Source organism: Syngnathus acus, chromosome 6 (genome assembly GCF_901709675.1).
Source record: "Syngnathus acus chromosome 6, fSynAcu1.2, whole genome shotgun sequence".
Lineage (NCBI taxonomy): Eukaryota > Metazoa > Chordata > Actinopteri > Syngnathiformes > Syngnathidae > Syngnathus > Syngnathus acus.
The window spans coordinates 17,081,187-17,105,730 of NC_051092.1; the positions used below are offsets into that span (position 1 = coordinate 17,081,187).

At 45.8% G+C, this 24,544-nt stretch overlaps 2 protein-coding genes and 1 long non-coding RNA gene across 4 annotated transcripts in view; 2 read left to right on the forward strand and 1 right to left on the reverse strand.

The window, feature by feature from the left end:
• The window catches only part of tmem231 (transmembrane protein 231), a 100,796-nt gene extending 96,710 nt beyond the window's left edge, over positions 1-4,086 (forward strand). For both annotated transcript variants that reach the window (XM_037253712.1, XM_037253713.1), the window contains 2 exons: positions 3,422-3,527; positions 3,680-4,086. In XM_037253712.1, coding sequence (XP_037109607.1) covers positions 3,422-3,527; positions 3,680-3,842 — 269 coding nt within the window. In that variant the 3' untranslated portion in view covers positions 3,843-4,086. The remainder of the gene's footprint in view (positions 1-3,421; positions 3,528-3,679) is intronic.
• Positions 1-24,544, forward strand: part of LOC119124049 — a 793,622-nt gene that overhangs the window by 260,765 nt on the left and 508,313 nt on the right. The window lies entirely within an intron of this gene.
• Positions 1-24,544, reverse strand: part of LOC119124129 — a 288,366-nt gene that overhangs the window by 553 nt on the left and 263,269 nt on the right. The window lies entirely within an intron of this gene.

The window sequence follows — 24,544 nt, forward strand, 5'->3', positions numbered from 1 at the left end:
CAATTGTTTGAACAACTAACAATAATTTCCACTCACCATTCTCCATAGAGTAAAAATTATTCAGTCTCGAAGTTCTCTCGGTTGAAAACTAAAAAATATAGTAAAAAAGGGTAAGAGGCTAGAGGTCTAAAATGCTGTTTGGTGGAAAAGTCGAGTGATCAGTTCTCTTTGTTCCAAAATCTGAATTCTGTTTAAAAGTATAAGTATAGTATAAATTCATTTTAACGGACCTTGGGTTAATCTCAGAAAGAATGAAATCTATCTTTGTCTAATCAGCGTTCTCGACCCGCGGCAGTGGCCGCAGGGGCATACCCCTGACGGAGAGAGCCCACCGGGCGAGAGAGAGCGATGCACGGTAAGTCAAATTTGAAGATAGTATAAATTCATCTTAACGGACTTTGGGTTAATCTCAGAAAGAATTAAATCTATCTTTGTCTAATCGGCATTCTCGACCCACTGCAGTAGCCTGCAGGGGCAAACCCCTGACGGGAGAGCCCACCGGGCGAGAGAGAGCGATGCTCTTTGTCCGAACGAACCTTTTATACCAGTCCAGTTCGTGGGTGCTATGCCTGCTTGGTCACGTACCAGTTTTTTTCCCAAAACGTCATACATTGGCCTCAGATGACCCAAATGCTTCCAAAATAGACTGCACCTGCATCTCGGCCGGTCTCAACCGGATTCAACCAGATGAGGTGACCATGTTCTCACGGAAGTAACAATTTTCTCAGGGATGCTTCATCCTGTTTCCCACTCCCAAATCTTGTCAACTGTCTGTCAACGTGACATTTGCAAATGTTTTCTCTCTGACTTGTGTTCCATCAAACAGCATTTTGTTTAGGCTTCAACTGGATGAACGTGACCGATGTCACTCATGTGTGGGATCTGTCTTCCACCACTTAGTATCACCATTAACCCTTTTCGCCTCCTTGTCTTCGCTCACATTTATACATTCATATGTAAATGGAACATCAATATTACATACATGTTTGATACTGATTAAACATCGTGACAATAATAACACATATTTTCACAATAGTCAATTTAACACAATCATAACTATGATCTTGGATTCTCCTAGTTAGCAGATTAAAACACTCAAGCATCTTCAAAACGTATTTTGACAAGCTGGTGACCTCTAAGTCAAGCTCAAGCGTGGGATTGCAATCTTCCACCCACGGTATCACTGTCAATCCGAATTCTGTTTAAAAGAACAGGCTGGCCTAAAGAATGGAGATGACGACGCCCTAAAAATGGCTCCTCTCTCCTGCACCGAGGTCTGTATCTCCTAGCCTGTCTTTAAGCTTACAATCTGACTCAGTCCAATTTGAAGATAGTATAAATTCATCTTAACGGAGCTTGGGTTAATCTCAGAAAGAATGAAATCTATCTTTGTCTAATCGGCATTCTCGACCCACTGCAGTAGCCTGCAGGGGCAAACCCCTGACGGGAGAGCCCACTGGGCGAGAGAGAGCGATGCTCTTTGCTCAACTGTCCGTCAACGTGACTTTTGCAAATGTTTTTTCTCTGACTTGTGTTCCGTCAAAGAGCATTTTGTTTGGAACTCAACTGGATGAACGTGACCTCGGGTCACGCTCATGTGTGGGATCTCAGTCTTCCACCACTTAGTATCACCATTAACCCCTTCCGCCTCCTTGTCTTCGCTCACATTTATACATTCATGTGTAAATGGAACATCAATATTACATACATGTTTGATATTGATTAAACATCGTGACAATAATAACACATACTTTCACAATAGTCAATTTAACACAATCATAACTATGATCGTGGATTCTCCTAGTTAGCAGATTACAACACTCAAGCATCTTCAAAACGTATTATGACAAGCTCAAGCGTGGGATTGCAGTCTTCCACCCACGGTATCACTGTCAACCCCTTGGCCTTACTCAACTCTTAATACATTCATGTGTAAATGAAACATCAGTGCTATGATGCTACTCAAGTTGCTACTAACTATACAATATTGCAAAGCAGAATAAAATAAAGTATATTGCAGCTTACTCTAACTGTGATTAACATGTCTCATTCTCATCCCTAACGATGAGCATGGGCTTCTCTAGTTAGCAAATTAAAATATTAAAGCAGTTTCAAAGTATATTATAGCAAAACAAAATAATATAACATAATCCAAAATTGTGTGTTGCTGTGCCTCAGAACAAGTCTTCATCTAATTGATGACTTTTTAAACTATTAATTTACTATGTTAGGTCAATCTGACTTTGGCACCATCTTCTGGTGAAATTTGGAATGGGAATGGAATTACTGGTTCAACCAACAAATTACCCTTTACCAATTTAACAATAGTTAATTTTGAAGAACTAACATTTAAGTAACCCCTACTCAGGCCCCCTTCTTCAGGTCTTCCATGTCAAGCTTTGAAATTTGGAATTTCATTTTAGCCAATTCGTCTGGGCCAAATCCAATACACACTCACGCACCATCCCTTACCATCCTATCCACCGTGTAACTCGACACCTTTAATTAACCTGTAGTGGCTGTTTCGGCTGGAGTTTGTGTTTTCGCTCCCTCCCCCCATCCCCTCCCACCCCTCCCCAGCCGGGGAGGTGGTTAGGTGACACCCAAGCTGACAGCGGGCTGTCTGGATTCTCGTGGACCATTTAAGATGAGGGAACAGCAGCGGATTATCCTCCTCGAAGACACTACCAGGACAATCGAGGGCACCTCCTGCAGCTCTTTGCTTTGACTTGGACATCCACTTTTTCTTTGATTTTTTATAGTATGTATTTTATGTGCCCTCTCTGTATCCATTGCAGCCTGGTGATCCTGAAAGGGGGATCCTCCCATCTGTGGTCCCTTCTCAAGGTTTCTCATTTTTCCCCCAGTAGGGGTTTTCTGAGTTTTTCCTTGCCCTCCTGGGAGTTTTAGATCAGGGCATGTTTAAGAATAATTGTAAATGTTTGTACATGTGAAGCCCTTTGAGACTTGCTTGTGATTTAGGGCTACATATATAAATAAACTTGACTTGACTTGTTTTTTTTTTATTAAATATTAAAATATGACTTGGGCAATTTTACCATGTGGCTGACGATATGAACGTGTAAATTATGCTTGTCCTTGAGTGATTGTATAAGTGTAGGCTCCAATCACTCCATTGGATCAGCAGAGTTTGAGAACTGACTGGAGGGGTGCTGGTCAGTGGGGATCAATGCAATTTGTAACTCAAATGTCCAGTCAAAAGGATGATCACCATAAAACAAAATTGAGAAGGGGAAGCTTGCAGCTGCAGCAGAAGGTTCCAAGTATTGTAGTGCAAGATTTGTTATATAAGTTTTATGTTTTATGCGTACAAATGTTCTTTATATGTTTATATCGATTGTATATTTATTGTATGAAATTGTTCTTTAAAATTATTTTTTAACTCAACATTTTATTTCAGTGACCACGGTACTTTCCTGTCCCACACTGGTGTGGACTACTGGACGGGCTGCTGGTTCTCCTTTCCATCTTATTGCAGACATTCACTACCCTATGGAGGTCATTAGATATCCTTTCATAAATAGTATACTTGATCTAAGTTTTTTTTTATTCTTATGCAATTACCATCAAATCTGTTTGTTTCACAGCATTATACAAAATTAATTTATAATGTGTGAACGTGTGCATAGTCATTACTTCTTTAACTGTTTGCCTTCACCTATTATCCTGGCTTCTGGGAAACCATCAAGTTTGCCTGGATCCAGTATGTCAGCATTCTTCTGATCTTTCTCTGGGTCTTTGAACGAATCCAGACATTTGTTTTTCAGAACCATGTTTTAACCACTGTACCCATAAGTATTGAAAAACCTCACCAGCCTTGATAATGTGTGACAGTAATCATTTCATTAAATTAGTGAAATTAATGCATGTGGGGTAAGTACTGTTCTGGGGCTAAATAAGGACTAAAAAAAAAAAGTCAAAAAAACTAGTGTGTTTAATATTGATTAAATAATATATCTGATATCTGCAGCATTTTCCCCCCGTTCCTTTTAAAGAATAACTAGTTTTGTTTAGAGAAGGCACCACGACAAATAAAAACTATATTCTGCCTCCCGTCATACAACACATTGTGGTTGCATCCATCCTGTAATTTAACGAGATTTTGCAGAAAATTGTTTCAAACAAAGAATCAGCTAAACTTTTTTGCAAACACTTTTGAAAAAAACATCCATCCATTTTCTGAACCGCATTATCCTTACGGGGGTTGCTGGTGTGCTGGAACCTTTCCCAGTAGTCTTTGGACAGTAGGCAAGGTACACCCTGAAATGGCCACCACCCAATCTCGCAGACAAACAACCATTCACATTCATATTCACTCTTATGGGCAATTTGAAGCGGTCAGTTGTCCTGCCATGCATGCTTTTGTAATGATGGAGGAAACCGCAGTACCTTGCACTTGTGAACTGTGAGGCGGACGTGCTAACCAGGGTGCTGAAAACCTCCATAGCTGAAACAAAGTTCTCTACGTGTCAAAGTAAAGTCAAATTTATTTATAAAGCCCTTAATGACAAAATAGTCTCACCGTTGACAAATATTGAGGACATTCCCTGATCTTAACCCCACAGGAGGGCAAGGAATACTAAAAAAATTCCGCCGGGAATAAAGAAAAAAAACATTGGGAAAGGGCCGCAGATGGGAAGAATCCTCCTCCCATTATGACCAGCCTGGAGCTCGAATTGAAAATACTGTAGAACCTGCAGATCTTTTGTTTTTGCTCTCCCGATCACTAAAAGACCAGCGTATTTTGAACTAAGGTTCCGGAAAAGAGCATATGGTACTAAAACCATCAATTATATCCATTTGAGGGTGCTGCTATTTCGCCCTGCACTGACCCCGTGGTGGCGACTGAGACTGAATAGGGCTCACTATGTCAATTTCAGTCTTAAGCAGGAGTCTGTTGGGAAATATGTCAAATATTATCATTAGATTCTATGTATCTAAGTGTGGAAGATCTTCCAGTATGTGACAGTTCGACCTTGTGCTCATGACTTGGGAGCGTGTGGCTGGCTAAGGAGCACATGACTGGAGTCATGAGTCGCGTCAAACAATAAACTCCTTGGTTAGCTAGTCATGAGTAGATCATGAGATGGCTGAAGCAGAGAAATGTCTTGGTTTAAGTAAAATCATGAGTGCGCCATGAGACGTATGCATCCCATGCGCACCAAGACTACGTCTTTGATAAACTAAAGTCATGAGACGACCATACTGCTCTTTTAAAAGTTAAAGTCCCAATGATCGTCACACACACACCTGGGTGTGGTGAAATTTGTCCTCTGCATTTAACCCATCCCCGTGTGATTTTAATCCATCCCCTGGGGGAGAGGGGAGCAGTGAGCAGCAGCAGTGCCGCGCTCGGGAATCGGTTGGTGATCTAACCCCCCAATTCCAACCCTTAATGCTGAGTGCCAAGCAGGGAGGCAATGGGTCCCATTTTTATAGTCTTTGGTATGACCCGGCCGGGGTTTGAACCCACAACCTTCCAGTCTCAGGGCGGACACTCTACCACTAGGCCACTGAGCAACAATAACATCCCTGTTTTATTGAAGTCGTCAGAGTATCATGAGATGTCCCGTACTGTTTAAGAAGCTATGCATTTGTGTAAACTCCACCCATTAAGATGTTGACGACTTGAACTCAATAAAAGGCAGAGCTAACTCTAGGGAGAGCGCGTTTCGGGCCACACATCCTGTGTGTGTGTCTCGGGCGCCCTCCTGCAGGAGTCGTTGGCCTGATGAAGACAACTCTAGGTCTGACGAAATTCTTTGTGTAAAATGTTGATGAACCCAACATTTCTTGGGGGATCGTCCAGGATCCCAAGAAATCTGCTCGCTAATTCGAGTGGTGTTGAAGACGCCGAAATCTGTGCATGGCTGGAAAAAAGCCCTGGGGAGCGACCTTCATCCACCAGGCCGGCGAAGTCCAGTTCAGCTCCTCTCGGCGGCGACGATTGACGGGAATCTTCGGAGAAGTCTTTCGCAGACCCGGTAAGTCTCTTCATTGGCGACGTGTTGGGGTTTTTAGTCCACGGAAAAGAGGGTCCCTGGTAAGGACGGCAGAGTCCTTGGTAATGAATTCCGAGGTACTGGAATTCGGTCTACAGATGTAACTTGTAGACGTAAAAACACCTCGTTGTGTTGAAAAACTCCGCGGGAAACACGTGTGAATGTGTGTGGATGGTAACACATCACTTGATATTGTGTTGCATGTAACATAGTGGGAAGAAATAATGAATTTCTGTGGAAGCACAGGCCAGAATTCCTCACCAGGAAACTGGTCGAAAAAGGAATTACCACAGGAAGTCATTATCCATCCATCCATCCATCCATCTTCTTCCGCTTATCCAGGGTCGGGTCGCGGGGGCAGCAGCACCCCTGAATAGACCTTACCAGGGAGGCTGAGGAGTGTGATTCCCCTGTAATTTGAACACACCCTCCGGCCACCCTTCTTAAAGAGGGGAACCACCACCCCAGTCTGCCAATCCAGAGGCACCGTCCCCAATGCCCACGCAATGCTCTAGAGGCGTGTCAGCCATGACAGCCCCACAACATCCAGGGCCTTTAAAAACTCTTCCGGTTTGCCACGTAGAGCGTCTCGTAGAGTGTCACGTAGAGCGTCACGTAGAGCGTCACGTAGAGCGTCACGTAGAGCGCCGCGGCGTCACTAGATAGACGATCTGCATTCCTACATTTGTATATTCTTTTCTAGTTTTTCCTAGCTTTTTAAATTTTTTACTCCACTCGGATTCGCTCACTCGTCGCCTCATGAAACCACGTGTCGGGTCAGAAAACTCGGGGTTATGGTTGAGATGCAGTCACATTTCCCATTACCTATCTGTGGTCTAATCTGGTGACGGGGTTTGAGTTTTTCCTTGCTTTTTCTTTTTTACTCCACTTTTGAGAGTTTGCTTTTGTTGAAAGTCGCGGCTCGTCAATCCCTGCCATTTCGACCACGTCACTGTTCGGCTCTCGACGGAGGCTTCATGGCTGTTTGTCTACTGTCTACCGTCGATCATTGGACACATAAGTATGGCGGCGGATCAAGAGGTTTGTACGGCTTCGTGCACCAACTGCACCCTTCTCTTAGAGAGGTTGTCCCTGCTAGAGGGACACGGATGAGAAAGAAAAACATAGCGATGACTTGTGATTTCACCAGAAAGTTGAGTCGGCATCGAGTATTTGTCTCTGGCCCCCTGCCTGCGAGAGGCACTGATGAGAGGTTTAGTAGATTAGTCTCCCTTAATCGATGGATGGCTGGTTTCTGTAAGAAGCAGGGACTGTATTTTATAGATAACTGGTCCTCCTTCTGGGGCTGCCCCGACCTGCTGAGGAAGGACGGCCTTCATCCTAACCGTGAAGGTGCCTTCACTCTTTCAAGGAATATAGATTTCTGTTTGAGCCATTCATGACAGGTCACTTTAGAGCAGGCCGGGTCACAGGTGACTAGGCCACCTGTTAGGATGGGTTTGGAGTCAGTTAAGTTAAAGTTAACTAGCGCTAGGCTAGATTCCCAGCATACACATAGTCCCTTGTGTAGACTAGAGCGTCACAATTTGAATAGTGCTACAGTATACATTGAAACACTTTCTACTGAGGTAGTAGACAAATCCAATCACTCAACCCTGACCGGTCTCGTTGATGGAACGGCGCCTATTCCAGATAATATTACATGTTTGCCGAATATTAACTATCAAATTTCTATGGTCGTATGTACCCGCCGCGCTAATAAACATTTTAGAGGTAATGTTGGGCCTAGAGAACACAATCGTATTCGTATTCCGTTTAAAAATCCTCCGATCGATACAAACCCTGATCTACCGATTAGACTCAAACTCGGTTTTATGAATATTAGATCACTTCATTCGAAACCAGTACTCGTTAATGACCTCATCACAGAACATAATCTAAACATTTTTGGTCTTTGCGAGAACTGATTAAAACCTAATGAACTGCTGCCGCCTAATGAGGCCTCGCCTCCAAATTTTGTGAGCTCACATGTGGCGTGTCCTCAAAAAAAGGGTGGGGGTGTCGCCCTCATCTCTAATTCCGATCTTAGATTTAGGCGTCGTTCGATTAACGTATTTAAAACATTTGAAGTTCTCACTGTCCGATACACCGCTATACCGTCATTTTATCTTGCTGTTATTTACCATCCACCCAGGGCTTACTCTGGCTTCCTGGATGAATTTTCAGAATTCGTGGCTGATCCAGTGACAAATGCGGATAATATAATAATTATGGGCGATTTCAATATCCACATGAATTTACCGTCAGAGCCACTTACTTCGACATTTCAGACTTTAACTGATACGTTTGGTTTTACGCAAGCCGTACAGGCAGCAACGCATAAGAATGTAAATACCTTAGATCTGGTATTATCCCGAGGACTGGCAACCTCAACTATAATAGTACTGCCATACACTACTGTTAAGTCTGATCATTACTTAATAAAATTTGAAATTTTAGTTCTTTGTCAAAGACAAGAGTGCAATCAGAATTACAGCAGCCGTAATATTAACTCCGTAACTGCGACTGCGTTATCTGAGAGACTGTCGCCGGCAACTGCCATATTTCCCGCATATATCGGCTCTATTGATAATCATACAAATGAATTCAATGCGACATTGTTAAATGCCATCGACTCTGTAGCGCCGCTACGTCTGAAAACTCGCCGTAGAATGCCTACTCCGTGGTTCACAGATGAAACACTTAAGCAATTATGTAGAAAGCATGAGTGCAAATGGCGTTTAACCAAACTTGAGGTTTTCCATCAGGCATGACGTGACAGCCTCCTGAAATATAAAGATGCGCATATCTTAGCAAAAACTAATTATTTCTCGCAAGTTATTAATCTCAATAAAATCAATCCTAAATACTTATTTGATACAGTGGCAAAGCCAACACTACGCCAGCCGACCTCCGATAACTCCTTCCACTCAGCTGACGAATTTTTCGCTCGAAAGATTGAATCCATTAGGGATGAGATCAAGATGACCATTCAAATCGCTCAGTCGAGACCGCCGATTACCGGCGCTGACGATCATGCAATAACCCTCTCAAATTTTAAAAGCGTGTCCCTTGAAAGGCTTACACAATTGGTTAGTGCGGCTAAACAAACAACTTCCAGACAAACGTTTTGAAGAAATTTTTCAAATTTTGGGACCGTCCATCTTAAATATAATTAATCTGTCTGTCTCCTCTGGGATAGTGCCAACAGCCTTTAAAACCGCTGTCATTAAACCGCTACTTAAGCGACCAAATCTTGACCCGGACTGTCTCAGTAATTATAGGTCAGTTTCAAATCTCCCATTCATAGCAAAACTTCTTGGAAAAAGTAGTAGCGCAGCAGCTTATTGATTACATGGTCGCCAATAATCGATATGAATCTTTTCAGTCTGGCTTTAGAGCTAATCATTCCACCGAGACAGCACCGGACCACGGCACATGCCAAGATGGCGGCGCACGCAGTTGCAGTGGCTCAGTGCTCTCCCGATCTACGCATTGTTTGTTTTTGTTAGTGTTTGTACCCACTGTATGTCGATCATACACCACCTACAACCAGCAGGAGCTCCTCAGGATAGGAGTTTGCTGCGAGTTGAGTGTCACAGCGGAGTTTCACCGCTCGCAAAACACACCGGAGGATATCATCAGGCGCCCCGGCTCCCCTTGGATCACCATCCCCGCTGGGAGGAAGCAAAGGCAGCGCAGGGAGAGGAGGCAAAAACAAGGCTGCAGGGCCGGCGCGCTAACCAGGCTACGGAAGCGGCCGTTCAAACCACCGCTCCCTAGCCTGTTTCTCACCAACGCCATGTCTCTCGCTAACAAGATGGATGAACTAAGGCTACAGATGTCTGCGAACCGGACCGCGAAGGACTGCTGCATGGTGCTGATCACGGAAACCTGGCTTCATCCACTCATACCGTGGTGTAGCCTGCTATCGAGCTAGCAGGCTACACCACACAGCGTCATGACAGGACTGAGAACTCCGGCAAGAGCAAGGGGGGGGGGGGGGGGGGCTCTGTATGTACGTCAATAACAACTGGTGTACTAATATGGTGACCGTAGACCAGGGGTGTCCAAACTACGGCCCGCGGGCCAACTGCGGCCCGCGGTCCAGTTTTTATTGGCCCGCAGCAAAGAAGAAGTACTGGGCAGTACGAGTTAGCGGAAATATGCTAATTCGCGATCGTGCTAACACGCGCAAACGGACCTCTAAAGGAAATTAAACGAACATTTGGAGCAATACTACATTGTCCTAAAGGTTAGTTTGTAAAGAGACGGTTGCCTTGCTTAAGGATTTCAACTTAAAGAGACACTATCAGACTAAACATGCGAACACAAACGACCAGCTAACAGGGAGTGACCGCGCTGATAAAGTGAAGCAGCTCCAAGCTGAACTGGCATCACAACAGCGGTTCTTCACACGGGACTGTGAGTCAAAAATAAATATTACTAAAGCAAGCTACGAAGTGGCCATGTTAAGACTGTTGATGTTATGGACCTGTAAACCTGACACAAACTATTATTTTCTGAAAGATAATGTAAATGACAAGAGCAAAATTCACTAGTTTTAAGTTTTAATAATAACAGACAACATTGCATTACTTATAACTCCCGTTTAAAATGTTCATGAGGCAAAAGTAATTTTAAACTCATGTAAATTTAAGGTATTTCATACAGTTTGTTCAATGTAATCTGACTCTTCAGATATGAATGAAAGGCAGAATTTGTGTTTTTAGAGTTGTTCACATCTGCCTGAGTGACTCATATTTGGTTATTTTGTCATTTGAAAAATAAAGACAATTGTGACAATGAAATTTGTTTTATAACAGTGTGTATTTGCATGACATTTTTGTGGTTAAAAAATGTCCGAAAAAACTATTGGCCCCCGGGCCCCTTCACTTGATCAAATCTGGCCCTCCTTGCAAAAGGTTTGGACACCCCTGCTGTAGACAGTCACTGCTGCCCGGACCTGGAGTATGTGACTATTAAATGCAGGCCCTTCCCTCGTGAATTTACCGTAGTCGTGACGACTGTTGTCTACATACCTCCGGAGGCTAATGCTAAGCTGGCTATTGGACTACTACATGGCAGTATTAGCAGCCAGCTGAGCAGATATCCTGACGCAGTCCACATTATAGCAGGGGACTTTAATCATGCAGACTTAAAAGCAGCACTCCCTAGATTCCACCAGCATGTTAAATGTGCCACTAGAGGAGTTAACATTCTCGACAAGGTCTACTCCAACATCAAGCTAGGCTACAGGGCAAAACAGCTACCTCACCTGGGCCAGTCTGACCACATGTCACTGCTATTAATCCCTGCATATACCACCATCAGGAAATCAGCTCCTGGCATCACTAAAACTGTTAAAACCTGGCCTGATGACGCCTCTCAGCAGTTGCAGGACTGCTTCGACAGGACTAACTGGGACATTTTTGAACACCGGGACCTGAACGTGTTCACAGACAGTGTTCTGTGTTATATCAACAGACACTGTCACAGTGGACAAACCCATACGGATATACCCCAACCAGAAGCCCTGGATGACCCGGGAGGTCCTTCGGCTGCTGGAGGAGAGGGACACCGCCCTGTCCCTCAGGTCTGAGGACGGGGCTCTCTACAGCACAGCCAGAGCCAACCTGAGGAGAGGCATCAGAGAGGCCCAGCTTGACTATAAGAGGAGGATTGAGGATCACCTGGACAGCAACAACAGCTAGCAGGTGTGGCAGGGAGTCCAGCATCTCACCAACTACAGAACCACCATCGGAGCTGCTGAAGGGGACGCCTCACTGGCAGAGGACATTAACACCTTCTTTGCCCGGTTCGAGTCCGAGCCACCTGAAGCGGCCACAGCACATCCCACAGTCCTCAGCAGCTTCACCCTCACAGTGAAGGAGCACGAGGTGAGGCGTACGCTGCGGACCATCAACCCGAGGAAGGCTGCGGGTCCTGACGGCGTCACTGGGCGTGTCCTAAAGGACTGCGCAGATCAGCTGGCTGGAGTCTTCACAAAGATCTTCAACCAGTCCCTTCCCGAGTCCACCGTCCCATCCTGTTTAAAATCCTCCACTATAGTCCCCCTGCCCAAGAAACGCCACATCACCAGCCTTAATGACTACCGGCCAGTCGCACTCACCCCGGAGGTGATGAAGTGCTTTGAAAAGCTGGTACGGGTCACATCACATCACTCCTGCTCAGAGGGTTTGACCCCCACCAATTTGCCTACAGGGCAAAAAGATCCACAGAGGACGCAGTAGCTACAGCCCTCCATGCTGCACTGTCCGACCTGGAGCAGCCGGGAAGCTATGTGCGGATGCTCTTCGTGGACTTTAGCTCTGCTTTTAACACCATCCTCCCCCACAGACTGGTGGACATACTGGGGGGCCTGGGACTTCCACACAATACCTGCATGTGGATTAAGAGCTTCTTGACGGGTCGCAGCCAGAGGGTGAGAGTGGGCCGTCATACATCCACACCTCTCAGTCTATGTACGCCGGGACCACAGGGCTGCGTACTGAGCCCACTGCTTTACACGCTCTACACACATACATGCACCCCCGCCCACCGCAGCAACACCATTGTGAAGTTTGCGGATGACACCACCGTGGTGGGGCTCATCTCAAAGGGGGATGAGTCTGCCTACAGGGACGAAGTGGTGCAGCTATCGGAGTGGTGCGGAGAGAACAATCTGCTCCTAAACACGGCTAAAACCCAAGAACTGGTCATTGATTTTAGGAGGAAAAATAAAACGGACATTCCACCAGTTATCATCAACGGGGTCTGTGTGGAGAGTGTGTCCTCCTTCCGCTACCTGGGAGTCCACATCGAGGAGGACTTAACCTGGAGCGTGAACACCTCTGAGCTGCTAAAAAAGGCCCAGCAGAGACTCTACTTCCTAAGGGTGCTCAGGAGGTACAGCATTACACAAAGACTGCTGGTGTCCTTCTATTGCTGCTCCATAGAAAGCACTCTAACATACTGTATGTGTGTTTGGTACACCAGCTGCACTGCAGCTCAGAGGAAAGAGCTCCAAGGGGTCATCAACACAGCACAGAAGATCGTTGGCTGCCCTTTCCCCACACTGGGAGACCTACACAGAACCCGCTGTCTCAAAAAAACACAACATTCTGAAGGACACTTCCCACCCTGGCCACTCCCTTTTCGAACTGTTGCCATCAGGCAGACGCTACAGATCAATTAGATCAAGGACTAGCAGATTCGCCAACAGTTTTTACCCTACAGCGGTAGTCACATTAAATGCCGCTAAAAAAAAAAGATTATGTTTGTTCTTCTGTGTGGTTTTTAGCTTGTATTTTTTATCTTTTTATTCTATTTATTTTATTTTTTATTTTTTCGCACTGATCGGTTGGCACTTTTTAAATTTCGTTGTACATGTGTGACAATGACAATAAAGATCTATTCTATTCTTGCTAAAGTGACTAATGATCTCCTCATAGCTATGGATTCAAACACTTCATCGGTATTGTTATTACTAGATCTTAGTGCTGCCTTCGACACTGTAGACTTCGATATTTTATTAGAGCGTCTTAAATGCTGTGTTGGTATTTCAGGGTCAGCACTCGGCTGGTTCTTTTCTATCTATCAGACAGGACGTACCGAGTGGTCCTGTCACGAACAGAGTGGAAATGGAGCAGGTCGACCAAATGCAGCTTGGACCAGGGTTTATTGGAGGAACTCAAAATACATACTCTGCAAACTGACATAACTCTCTAACCAAAACCAACCACAGGTGTTAGGGTAGTGCTCACTCTAACTTATTTTGCAAGAACCACACTGGAGACAAGTTAGTCGTTTCAGACACCTGCAGGCGGAGAGTTCACTCGTCGCTGTGCTTACAGCGATGGTCGAATGAAGTCTGAAGTCAGGCCTCATCAGGTGCATATTTATTGAGAAGAAACACAGTGGGGTTGAAAGTGGGGGTGTTGGAACACAGGATGGGGTGAAGCCGGTCCCCTGCTGATCAAAGCATAGCAGGGGGCCTTTTACGACTTTGTGGAAACAAAGCAACTTTGATTGCTTCCTCTGCAGCTAGTCAATCAGGTGAAATAGGTAAATTATTACAGGTTACATTCCAACATAATCATACGATGAAGATATTCTGCAAACCCTAACAACAGGACTGACCAAAAAAGACGTGGAACAAAGAGACAGGGTGACATTACCAAAGACAGGAACCAAAATAACCTCATGACAGTAACAAACAATGCTCCGACAGGGAATGATACACAGACAGGACGTGACCGGGGACGAGTCGTGACAGAACCCCCCCCACAAGGGACGGCTCCCGACGTCCCAAAAACCCAACCCCCCACGGCGGCACGCGGGGGCGGGGGGGAAGCGCACCAGTCCAGACGACCCTACTGGTTTTAGAAACAGCCTGAACCGCGTTCAGCGGCGACTGGGGAAACAACCGCACTCGGCGGCGACTCAGCGGTGTTCAGGGGCCCAGGGCCACACTCGCGGCACACACTGGGGACCTGAACCGCAATCGGCAGCAACTTGGGGGACAGAACTGCACTCTGCGGCGTTCAGGGGCCCAGGGCCACAATCGCGGCACACACTGGGGACCTGAACCACAATCAGCAGCACTTGGGGGGACAGAACTGCACTCGGCGGCGTTCAGGGGCCCAGGGCCACAATCGTGGCACACACTGGGACCTGAACCGCACTCGGCAGCAACTTGGGGCACAGAACCGCACTCGGGCGGCAACTTGGGGCACAGAACCGCACTCGGGCGGCAACCTGGGGCACAGAACCGCACTCGGGCGGCAACTTGGGGCACAGAACCGCACTCGGGCGGCAACTTGGGGAACCGAACCGCACTCGGGCGGCAACTTGGGGAACCGAACCGCACTCGGGCGGCCACTAAAAGTCATCGCCGCAATCAGCGGCATTCGAAAGTCAGAGCTGCACGCAGCAGCAGGAGTCAGTGTTTCAGCAGTGGGAGCAGGGTCTGTGACGATCGCGGGTCCGGCATTGTTGGCACGAGGCCCAGCAATGCCGCGGGTCCGGTGACGCTGGGGTGGAGCCCGTTGGCGGCTGCGAGTCTGATGGCGCCGGGAGGCACTCCGATGGCGGCCGCGGGTCCGGCGTCGCGGCAGCGAAGTCCGATGACTGTCGCGGAGCCGATGGCGCCGGGACGCACTCCGATGGCGGCCGCGGGTCCCGCATCGCGGCAGCGAAGTCCGATGACTGTCGCGGAGCCGATGGCGCCGGGAGAAACTCCGATGGCCACCGCGAGTCCGGCGTCGCTGGAGCAAAGTCCCGATGGCGGCCGTGGAGCCGGTGTCGCTGGAGCGAAGTCCGATGGCGACAGCGGAGCCGATCGCGCTGGAACATGCTCGGACGACGAACGTGGCTCGGGCGTCGCAGACGGGAGCTGGTGGTGGAGGAAGGTCCAAGCGCTGGTCGCTGTAGTGGTCGGAGCATTCTGTCACGAACAGAGTGGAAATGGAGCAGGGCGACCAAATGCAGCTTGGACCAGGGTTTATTGGAGGAACTCAAAATACATACTCGGCAAACTGACATAACTCTCTAACCAAAACCAACCAAAGGACTGACCAAAAAAGACGTGGAACAAAGAGACAGGGTGACATTACCAAAGACAGGAACCAAAATAACCTCATGACAGTAACAAACAATGCTCCGACAGGGAATGATACACAGACAGGACTTAATATACAAGACAGGTAACAAGAGGCAGGTGAGAATGATCGCACTGATCATGGGCACACAGGAAGGGACGGGCGAGCACACAGACACACGGACAAAACTATGACAACATGGACATGACCGGGGACGAGTCGTGACAGGTCCATGGCCATGCGACGTCTGAGCTCTATAATGTTACATGTGGTGGCCCACAGGGATCGGTACTCGGACCAATTCTATTTAATATTTATATGATTCCGCTTCGGGACATAGTACGTAAATATATTAGTTTTCAATGTTACGCGGATGACACGCAATTAGTATATATGCCGTCATCGATGACAGGTCCGCGGGACTATTGTAATCTTGAGGCGTGCCTTGGGGAGATCAAGCAATGGATGTCTCTCAATTTCCTTCGTCTTAACCCAGATAAAACTGAGATGTTGATAATTGGTCCAGCACGTTATCACCACTTATTTAAGGAAACCACTATAACTATTGATAACCGTACCATCACTCAGAGCGATCCTGTAACTAATCTCGGGGTAATATTTGACCAAACGCTCTCCTTTCAAAAGGACATTAAGAACATAACTAGAATTGCGTTTTTTCATCTTCGTAATATTGCTAAGTTTCGTCCGATCCTCTCGACCAGTGATGCGGAAACGATTATACATGCGTTTATTACATAGCGCCTGGACTACTGTAACGCATTATTCTGTGGTCTTCCTAAGTCCAGGATCAAAAGTCTACAGTTAGTACAAAATGCTGCTGCAAGGCTGCTCTCACGGACAAGAAAATTTGATCACATTACCCCAATATTAGCCAACTTACATTGGCTCCCGGTCCATTTGAGATGTGACTTCAAGGTTCTTCCATTAACCTATAAATCATTGCATGGCTTAGCGCCTTCATATCTCGTCGACCTAGTTGTTCCTTACGTTCCGTCTCGTAACCTCCGCTAGCAAAACACTAGTCTCTTAGTGACCCCTGTCAATCGTGCACTTAACTGATGTAAGTGACCGGCTCTCCGTTTAAAGAGTAAAATTCTGTACTTTAGCCCCTCTGCAGTAACGCAGTATGTAGGGGAGACAAGAATTGATTTAAGCCGGTACGGAAAGAAGATTCGTTCCGAGTCTATTGTTAGAATAATTCCGTCATTTCCGGACGCCAGTCCCTTTTTAAAGCAACAGGATCCCGGTGTTGAGTAATTCCTTTTCAAGACCTGGGATCAAATTGATTCTTTCCAATAATGATTGGGGCTTTTGTTAACCACTCGGAATAGATGTAGCTGTCTTTGTTAAGACCGCAGAAACTCGTTCATTACACTAGCGTGCACCCACACTAGCTGAGCTCAAGTTAACGGTTTCGAACCAGATTCTGACACTCCCTGATGTCAAGGATTAAAGCTGTCTTCATTTAAAAAAGAACTGAACGGTTTACAGAATGACTATGATCAAGAAACAAAGGAGATTTAAAGCATAAAAGATCAAAATACCGTTTTTTTCCGTGTATAATACGCAAAATGTAACTAATTTATTGTCCTAAAATCTGGGGTGCGCATTATACATGGGTACAATTTTTTTTTAATTTTTTTTTTTTAATTAATTTTTTTTTTTTTTTTTTTTTTTAAGAAAATCATGGTACTGGTACGAGTATTGATTTATGTATTGTTCTCTTCTTGTCATGTTGTGAAAGAATGTGGGTTGAATAAATACCGAAAGAACAATAGTGTGTTTGTACTGTGCTCTGGTCATTTCGTCAAAGAAGGGATAATAGTCCTCTTCTCTTCTTGACTGACAATGAATGTGATAGTTTAATACAATCAGCAAATAACAAAATGCGTATTACAGGTAATATTTTATTTCACAACACTTTGCCTTGTTCCTTTCGTCTCTGCTGTTCACTTCAAACACGCTCCATACGAACGCAATGCTCCCGTATCAGACGCTTGCTCAATCACCTGCTCGTTTGCTGTCACAATGTACCCTACACAAATCCGAAACATTTGTTGCGGCTCCGAGTCACGACGAGGGGCAAGTTTTGGTTTCCAAGGGTGTTTTTATTCCTCTTCAACGTCTCTCCCATACAGAGCCGCCTTTTTCACATGTCCGCACGTCACTTTCCTCTCTTTTCATCTGATCGCGGTGGTGCCTTTACGGGCAGTCGGAGAAATCAACGCCAACAAAAAAAATACATCCAGCCTAGTTAAGACCATACCAAAGACTATAAAAATGGGACCCATTGCCTCCCTGCGTGTGTGACGATCATTGGGACTTAAAAAAAACTAAAAATAAAATAAAATAAAAAATAAAAATGGGTGCGTATTATACATGGGTACAGGCTTTTTTCCAGCATCAACATGCCATTGTTAGGGTGCGTATTATACATGGGGGCGTATTATACACGGAAAAAAACGGTAATCATTAATCGAAATTAAATGATTATAAAGTAGAAATTTAATGAATAAGATAAGATAAGATAATCCTTTATTATTCCCTCAATGGGGAAACTCCTGTGTAAGCAGCAGTACACTTAACATATACACACACTGTTAGGGTAGTGCTCACTCTAACTTATTTTGCAAGAACCACACTGGAGACAAGTTAGTCGTTTCAGACACCTGCAGGCGGAGAGTTCACTCGTCGCTGTGCTTACAGCGATGGTCGAATGAAGTCTGACTCAGGCCTCATCAGGTACATATTTATTGAGAAGAAACACAGTGGGGTTGAAAGTGGGGGTGTGGGAACACAGGATGGGGTGAAGCCGCTCCCCTGCTGATCAATGCATAGCAGGGGGCCTTTTACAACTTTGTGGAAACAAAGCAACTTTGATTGCTTCCTCTGCAGCTAGTCAATCAGGTGAAAAGATCTTAGCACTTTGGTCTACTACTTTTGGTAAGACAGGACAAGCTAGGTAAATTATTACAGGTTACCTTCCAACATAATCATACGATGAAGATATTCTACAAACCCTAACATATCCCCCCTGTTTTATCATATGAGTATGTCAAACCCGATCAATCAAACATAAGAAAGAAAACACAATGACAGCAATAACTTCCAGTGAAGACGAGGTATTTCCCTCAATGCTCCAGTCCAAATTTTGTGTGCAACTGAAAAACCTGCGGCCAGATTAAATGCAGGAAAAGAGTTAGACGGCCCCTCTGCCTTAGGCGACCAGAATGTTATCAATAAAAAAAGAAAAAGAAAAACACAGAAACGGTACATCATTGTACCCATCACTTGCAAGGCATTTTCGATGGTCAAATCATCAAGTTTCTGTAAAAGAATGCTGAGCTAAACAGCATCTACGCAATCCACGTCTCGCAGCACATCATAGACATCACATCCGTCATCTCTAAGAAGTTGTATATGTACTTGTGCCACGGTAGAAGACACAAACCTTGTCACAGCAGACTTCAAACACGGGATAACACAGGTCGTAAACAAGCACAACAATACCAGCACAGCAAGCATGACCAGTCCTCAAAGTTCTCATCGTGTGACCATCGTTTTCCACGGTCAACATTGTCACTTGGTCTGTTCAGTTGAGTCCATAGACCATAGCACGCTCCAACCACAACGCAGCAGAGGATCCATCTGGCATATGGAGCCCCGTTGCTACTAGGATGGCAGAGACACCGGGACATCCCCTCGCCTAGCGGAGTGGGGATCGTTGTTTTCTTCACCAACATTGAGACGTCCCACCCTAAACGATAGGACTCCTTTGAAGTTAGCCTTCCCCACCACTTCGAATTAGGGGTCCAGCACTCTCTGCAACTTGCAGTGGCTGAGGTGAATCCAGCTGGGCCGTTCAGCTATCTTTACTGCGGTGGGGGTAGTCAGCAGGACTTGGAATGGTCCCTCCCACCGTGGGCTGGCCCAGCTCTTTCTTTTGATGACTTTGATGTAGACCCAGCCTCCTGGCTTGATGGCGTTGTCGACCTGTGAGGATGAAAGATCAGGCGGCAGTAAATTTGCATTTGACACCTCTGTCAGTCTGAGCGTTCTGATCATGTAATCTGCCAAAGACTGTTCATCTGCCTTTTGTAAATCTGCATGGAACACAGGTAGTCTATATGGCCTCCCGTGGATGATTTCAAAAGGTGTTAGCCCTTCTGAAGTGGGAGTGATTCTCATATAGAGCTTCACTAAGTCTAGGCACTCCGGCCAAGATCTGCCTGTTGTTTCCATGCATTTTTTCAACCCGCTTTTGATAGTATAGTTTGCTCGTTCAACCAGGCCAGCGCTGGACGGGTGGTAGCCGCAGTGGTTTTTTAACGTTACCCCAAGGTGTACAGCCATGTTCTGTACAACTTGGTTCACAAAGTGTGGACCATTGTCACTGTAAATGGTTTGGGGGATGCCATGAGTCGGTATGATGGCTTTGCAAATGGCTTTTGCCACTGTTAAGGCATCCGCACGTTTAGATGGAACTATTTCCACCCATTTGGAAAATGCATCAATCATCACTAGGCAGTATTTGTGAGGTCCACTTTGTGTGAGCTCAATAAAATCCATGTGCATGATTTGAAATGGGTAAGACGGTTTTGGAAATGAGCCTCTCTTAGGTCTCATGTTTCCTTGTGGATTATGTTTCACACAAACGGGACATGCTTTACAAAAATTTTTTAAGTAAACATCCAAACCAAAGGTAGTGAATTGTTGATGTATGATGGACCTCATCCCCCCTGTCGACACATGGCAAGGCCCATGCGTCGCAATTGCCGCTGCTTTAAAAAGTGACTTAGGTAAAACAGGTTTGTCATCGACGCGGAGGATATTATCTGTGTCCGCTATTGCACCTTTTGTCGTCCACATTCGTTTTTCCACCATTGGAGCATTGCCCTGCATATCTGTCAGTATAGTCTTATCTATGAGTTGCGTGTCCTCTGTATCTATTAAAAAAATTCGTGGCCATGTTTCCCTGCTGCCGCTTCTTTAGCAATTCTGTCTGCTAATCTGTTTCCATTCGAGGCTTCGTCTGTGCCGGTGGTGTGAGCAGCACATTTACACACAGCTAGTTTAGCAGGCAAATGAATGGCCTGCAACAAGTCTTTTAACAAGGAGGCATGGGTAACTGGCTTACCAGTTGATGTTGTCAACCCCCTGCGCTCCCATTGTTTTGCAAAATAGAACAGAGTAGAAAACGCATACTGACTGTCTGTGTATACAGTGACTTCCTTATCTTCTGCCAATTCACAAGCTCTTGTCAGTGCAATTAGCTCAGCAGCCTGCGCTGACCTGTTGTATGGAAGCTCCTCTGCTTCAACGATCTGGTTTGGCAATTTCACAATTGCATACCCACTTTGATTGTTCCCTTTATATATTTATTTCTTCCTTAGCATTTAACGTACTCAAAATCACTCTTTCTTCGAAGTCGCCCCACTAATTTTCGATAGAAGTGTCCAACAACGCCAACCTTTCAACCTGTATTTTCCCTTCATTCAGGCAATCAGTCATCAATGCTCATTTGCATCTCACACGCAGTCTCCAAGAAGGAGACTTTCTATCACATCGGTCCCAATTCATCCAAGCTCACCACACAACATTCACATACCATTTTCATCTCAAGGTTCCTGATAGAACAATCCACCAATCCAAAAAAAACTCAACACACAAAAAAACTGCTGGCAAATCAATCAGAAGTTTTTCTTTGTTTTTAAATTTGAAGAACCCAATCTCTCAGAATCAGCTCGCATATAGAAGTTTGTATGATCTTATAACACAACCAGTCAATTATTTCTATTAAATGTGAACGTCTTAAATTCACAATTTTGATTCTCAATTCCTGAAAGCATGTTCTGTCGTTTCTTACTTAACATGCACTAGTGTGGATCAGTTTCTGCTCGCAAACAGATTTCTCTCTTTTCCTCTCATTTTTATCTTTCAAAAGCGTTTCTGTTCTGCGGTGCAAATTGGATAGACCACAGTCTAGCAAATGTCTGTACACCAAAAGTTTAGCCAATTTTCATCATTTTAACACACATGCACAGCTCTCGCGCGCGTAAGGTAGATCCCAGCACCAATGATTCGTCACAGGCTGGCCATTTCCTGTGGTCGATCATGAGCTGGTCCCTCCCACGCACACGAGGACAGCACATTCTAAGTTTTATTTATCTTCTAGAAGCCAGTTGCATTCATTTACCACTTGATTTGCAAATTTTAACTTTAGTGTACATACACAATTTGATCTCTGGCCATTTGTCATTGGGCATACAACAGCATTGTCATACTCCTTGCATGGACAGGAGCTCTAACAATCTAAAAACGTTCTAATGATCTGACAATGACATGTCTTGCTTTCATATGGACATCTGTTATTTCTTCCTCTGTAGGAGAAAAGAGATCACAGGGGAGGAATCTAGTCATGCTGACAATTTGGCTTTTCCTCTGCCCCTTCCTCCACCCTTTGATTGGTGTCGTTTTGCGTGACGACACTCTCTTGCGAAGTGTCCCCGTTTCCCACAGTTCCAACAGGTCTCTGAATCTGATGGGGGTTTTTGAATTATATGGAGGCCTGCGGCCTTGTTGGCCTCTACCTCTTCCTCTGGCCTGCTGGGACCCATGAAAGAAGACTGTTGTATCTTCATCTAGGTCAACATCATCATCATCGCCTAGATGAAATACATCAGAACTTTTGGCCCATTGCATAGTTGTTGTCACACTTGCAATATCTACTTCCACCAAATGTTTCCTCACCCAGTTGCCGAAGTCGGGGGGGGGGGAAACAGTGATGAGCGCGTTTTTAAGACGTTGCTGATAAGCACTCTCAGCCGCATCATCGAATGGGGTGCCACTGTGCACCCAGAATTCTTTTTCAAATCTTAATTGAATGGCGGTCTCATCACTTTTTATCTTTCCAGGTTTTGTCTCCTGAATTTGTTCTCTTTTCTCTTGTGAAGCTTTCAACCACATTCTAGCACAATTCAATTCTTTCTCTTTACTTTTCTTTTTCAGTCCCTTTGACTTCCTATTCACACTCTCCTCCAAAACATCAACCACTATCTTCCACACTTCAACTTTCAACTTCCCTTCTACTCCATACTTTTTCTTCCACTTTGGCATGTATTGCATACAATTAAGAAATTTACTCGCCATGTACTTCTCATCTCCTTCAAGAGCTAGGGATTTACCGGTTTTGTTTCCCATCTTAATTTGGTATTTTAGGTTCATACAATTGTTTTGTTTTTATTTTATTTGAGGATCCTCAATGCAGGTTTAAATTGACCTTCCACCAAATTCTCTTTGCAGTCAATTTATCCTACCAGTCGCACTCTCAACCACACAAACTCCAGCGCTTTTTATTTTTAGGCCTATCCAGGATGGGTGTAAAACCCTCCAACACAGCTTGGAGGAACGGACAGAAAAAAGAATCTACGCCCTTCTTCAATTAGGAAAAATAAACTCTGTTCTTTCTTAGCCTGTTCCTTCCACTGGGACTTGAACCCAAGCTGTTCTTTGGCCGGAGAAACGTACAAAGAAATATCTACACCCTTCTTTGATTAAAAAAAAAGAAGCTCCGTGTTTCTTAGCACGTTCCTTCCACTGGGACTCTAACCCAAGCCAGATCCCTCAGCTTGGAAGAACAGACAAAGAAGAATCTACGCACTTCTTCGATGAACGAAAAAGAAGCTCTGCTTTTCTTAGTCTGTTTCTTCCCCTGGAACTCGAACCCAGGCTAAGCTATATTCCGTGCACCTCTACCTTTTACGCGTTTCACAACAACACAATCACACAACTTTAGGGCGTTAACTTACTTGTCCCCTGGTTCGTTGCACTGCCGGGTCCCGTCAATCCACCTCTGTCAGACGAAGGCAGACCTAAGATGCTGGCCCAGTGAAGAATTTCCTTCCCAGGTCTTTCTTTACCAGGTCCTCCTAATGGACGCTGGCCCGTCGACGGTGTACAGCGCGTCGTCCTCCGTCAGCCAGATGGCGGGTATGAGGGTCCCGGGTTTCGGCACCAAAATGTTAGGGTAGTGCTCACACAAGATCTCCGCCAGCATCACGCTGAGCACAGGGGCCCCCCAAGGCTGCGTGCTCAGTCCGCTGCTCTTCACCCTCCTGACGCATGACTGCGCTGCCACCTGCAGCGGCAACCGCATAGTGAAGTTTGCTGACGACACGACTCTGGTGGGTCTCATCACCAAGGGAGACGAGACTCAATACAGGCTGGAGGTTGACCTTCTGACCGCGTGGTGCAGGGACAACAACCTCCTGCTGAACGTCGACAAGACCAAGGAGATTGTTGTTGACTTCCGGAAGGGTCACGCCCAGCACCTGCCGCTGACCATCGACGGTGCTGTGGTGGAGAGAGTGAGCAGCGCCAGGTTCCTGGGGGTGCACATCAGTGAGGATCTCTCCTGGTCCACCAACACCGCGTCGCTGGCGAAGAAGGCCCAGCGCCGCCTGTACTTCCTTCGGAAACTCAGGCGGGCGGGGGCTCCTCCGGCCGTCATGACTACTTTTTACCGCGGCACCATTGAGAGCGTCCTCTCCAGCTGTATTGCTGTCTGGGGTGGCAGCTGCACTGACCACGACTTGAAGGCCCTGCAGCGCATAGTGAAAACGGCTAGTAAGACTATTGGTGCTTCTCTCCCCTCCTTGAAGGACATTTACACCTCCCATCTCACCCGCAAGGCGACCAAGATTGTGAGTGATGTGAGTCACCCCGCTCACTCTTTGTTTGAACTTCTGCCCTCTGGGAGGCGGTACAGGAGCCTGCGCTCCCGCACCACCAGACTTTCCAACAGCTTCGTACTCCAGGCTGTTAGGATCCTGAACTCGCTCCCCCTTTCAGCGTAGCGTCCTGTTCTTGCTGTATGCGCACTGGCTCGGTTTTGCCCCT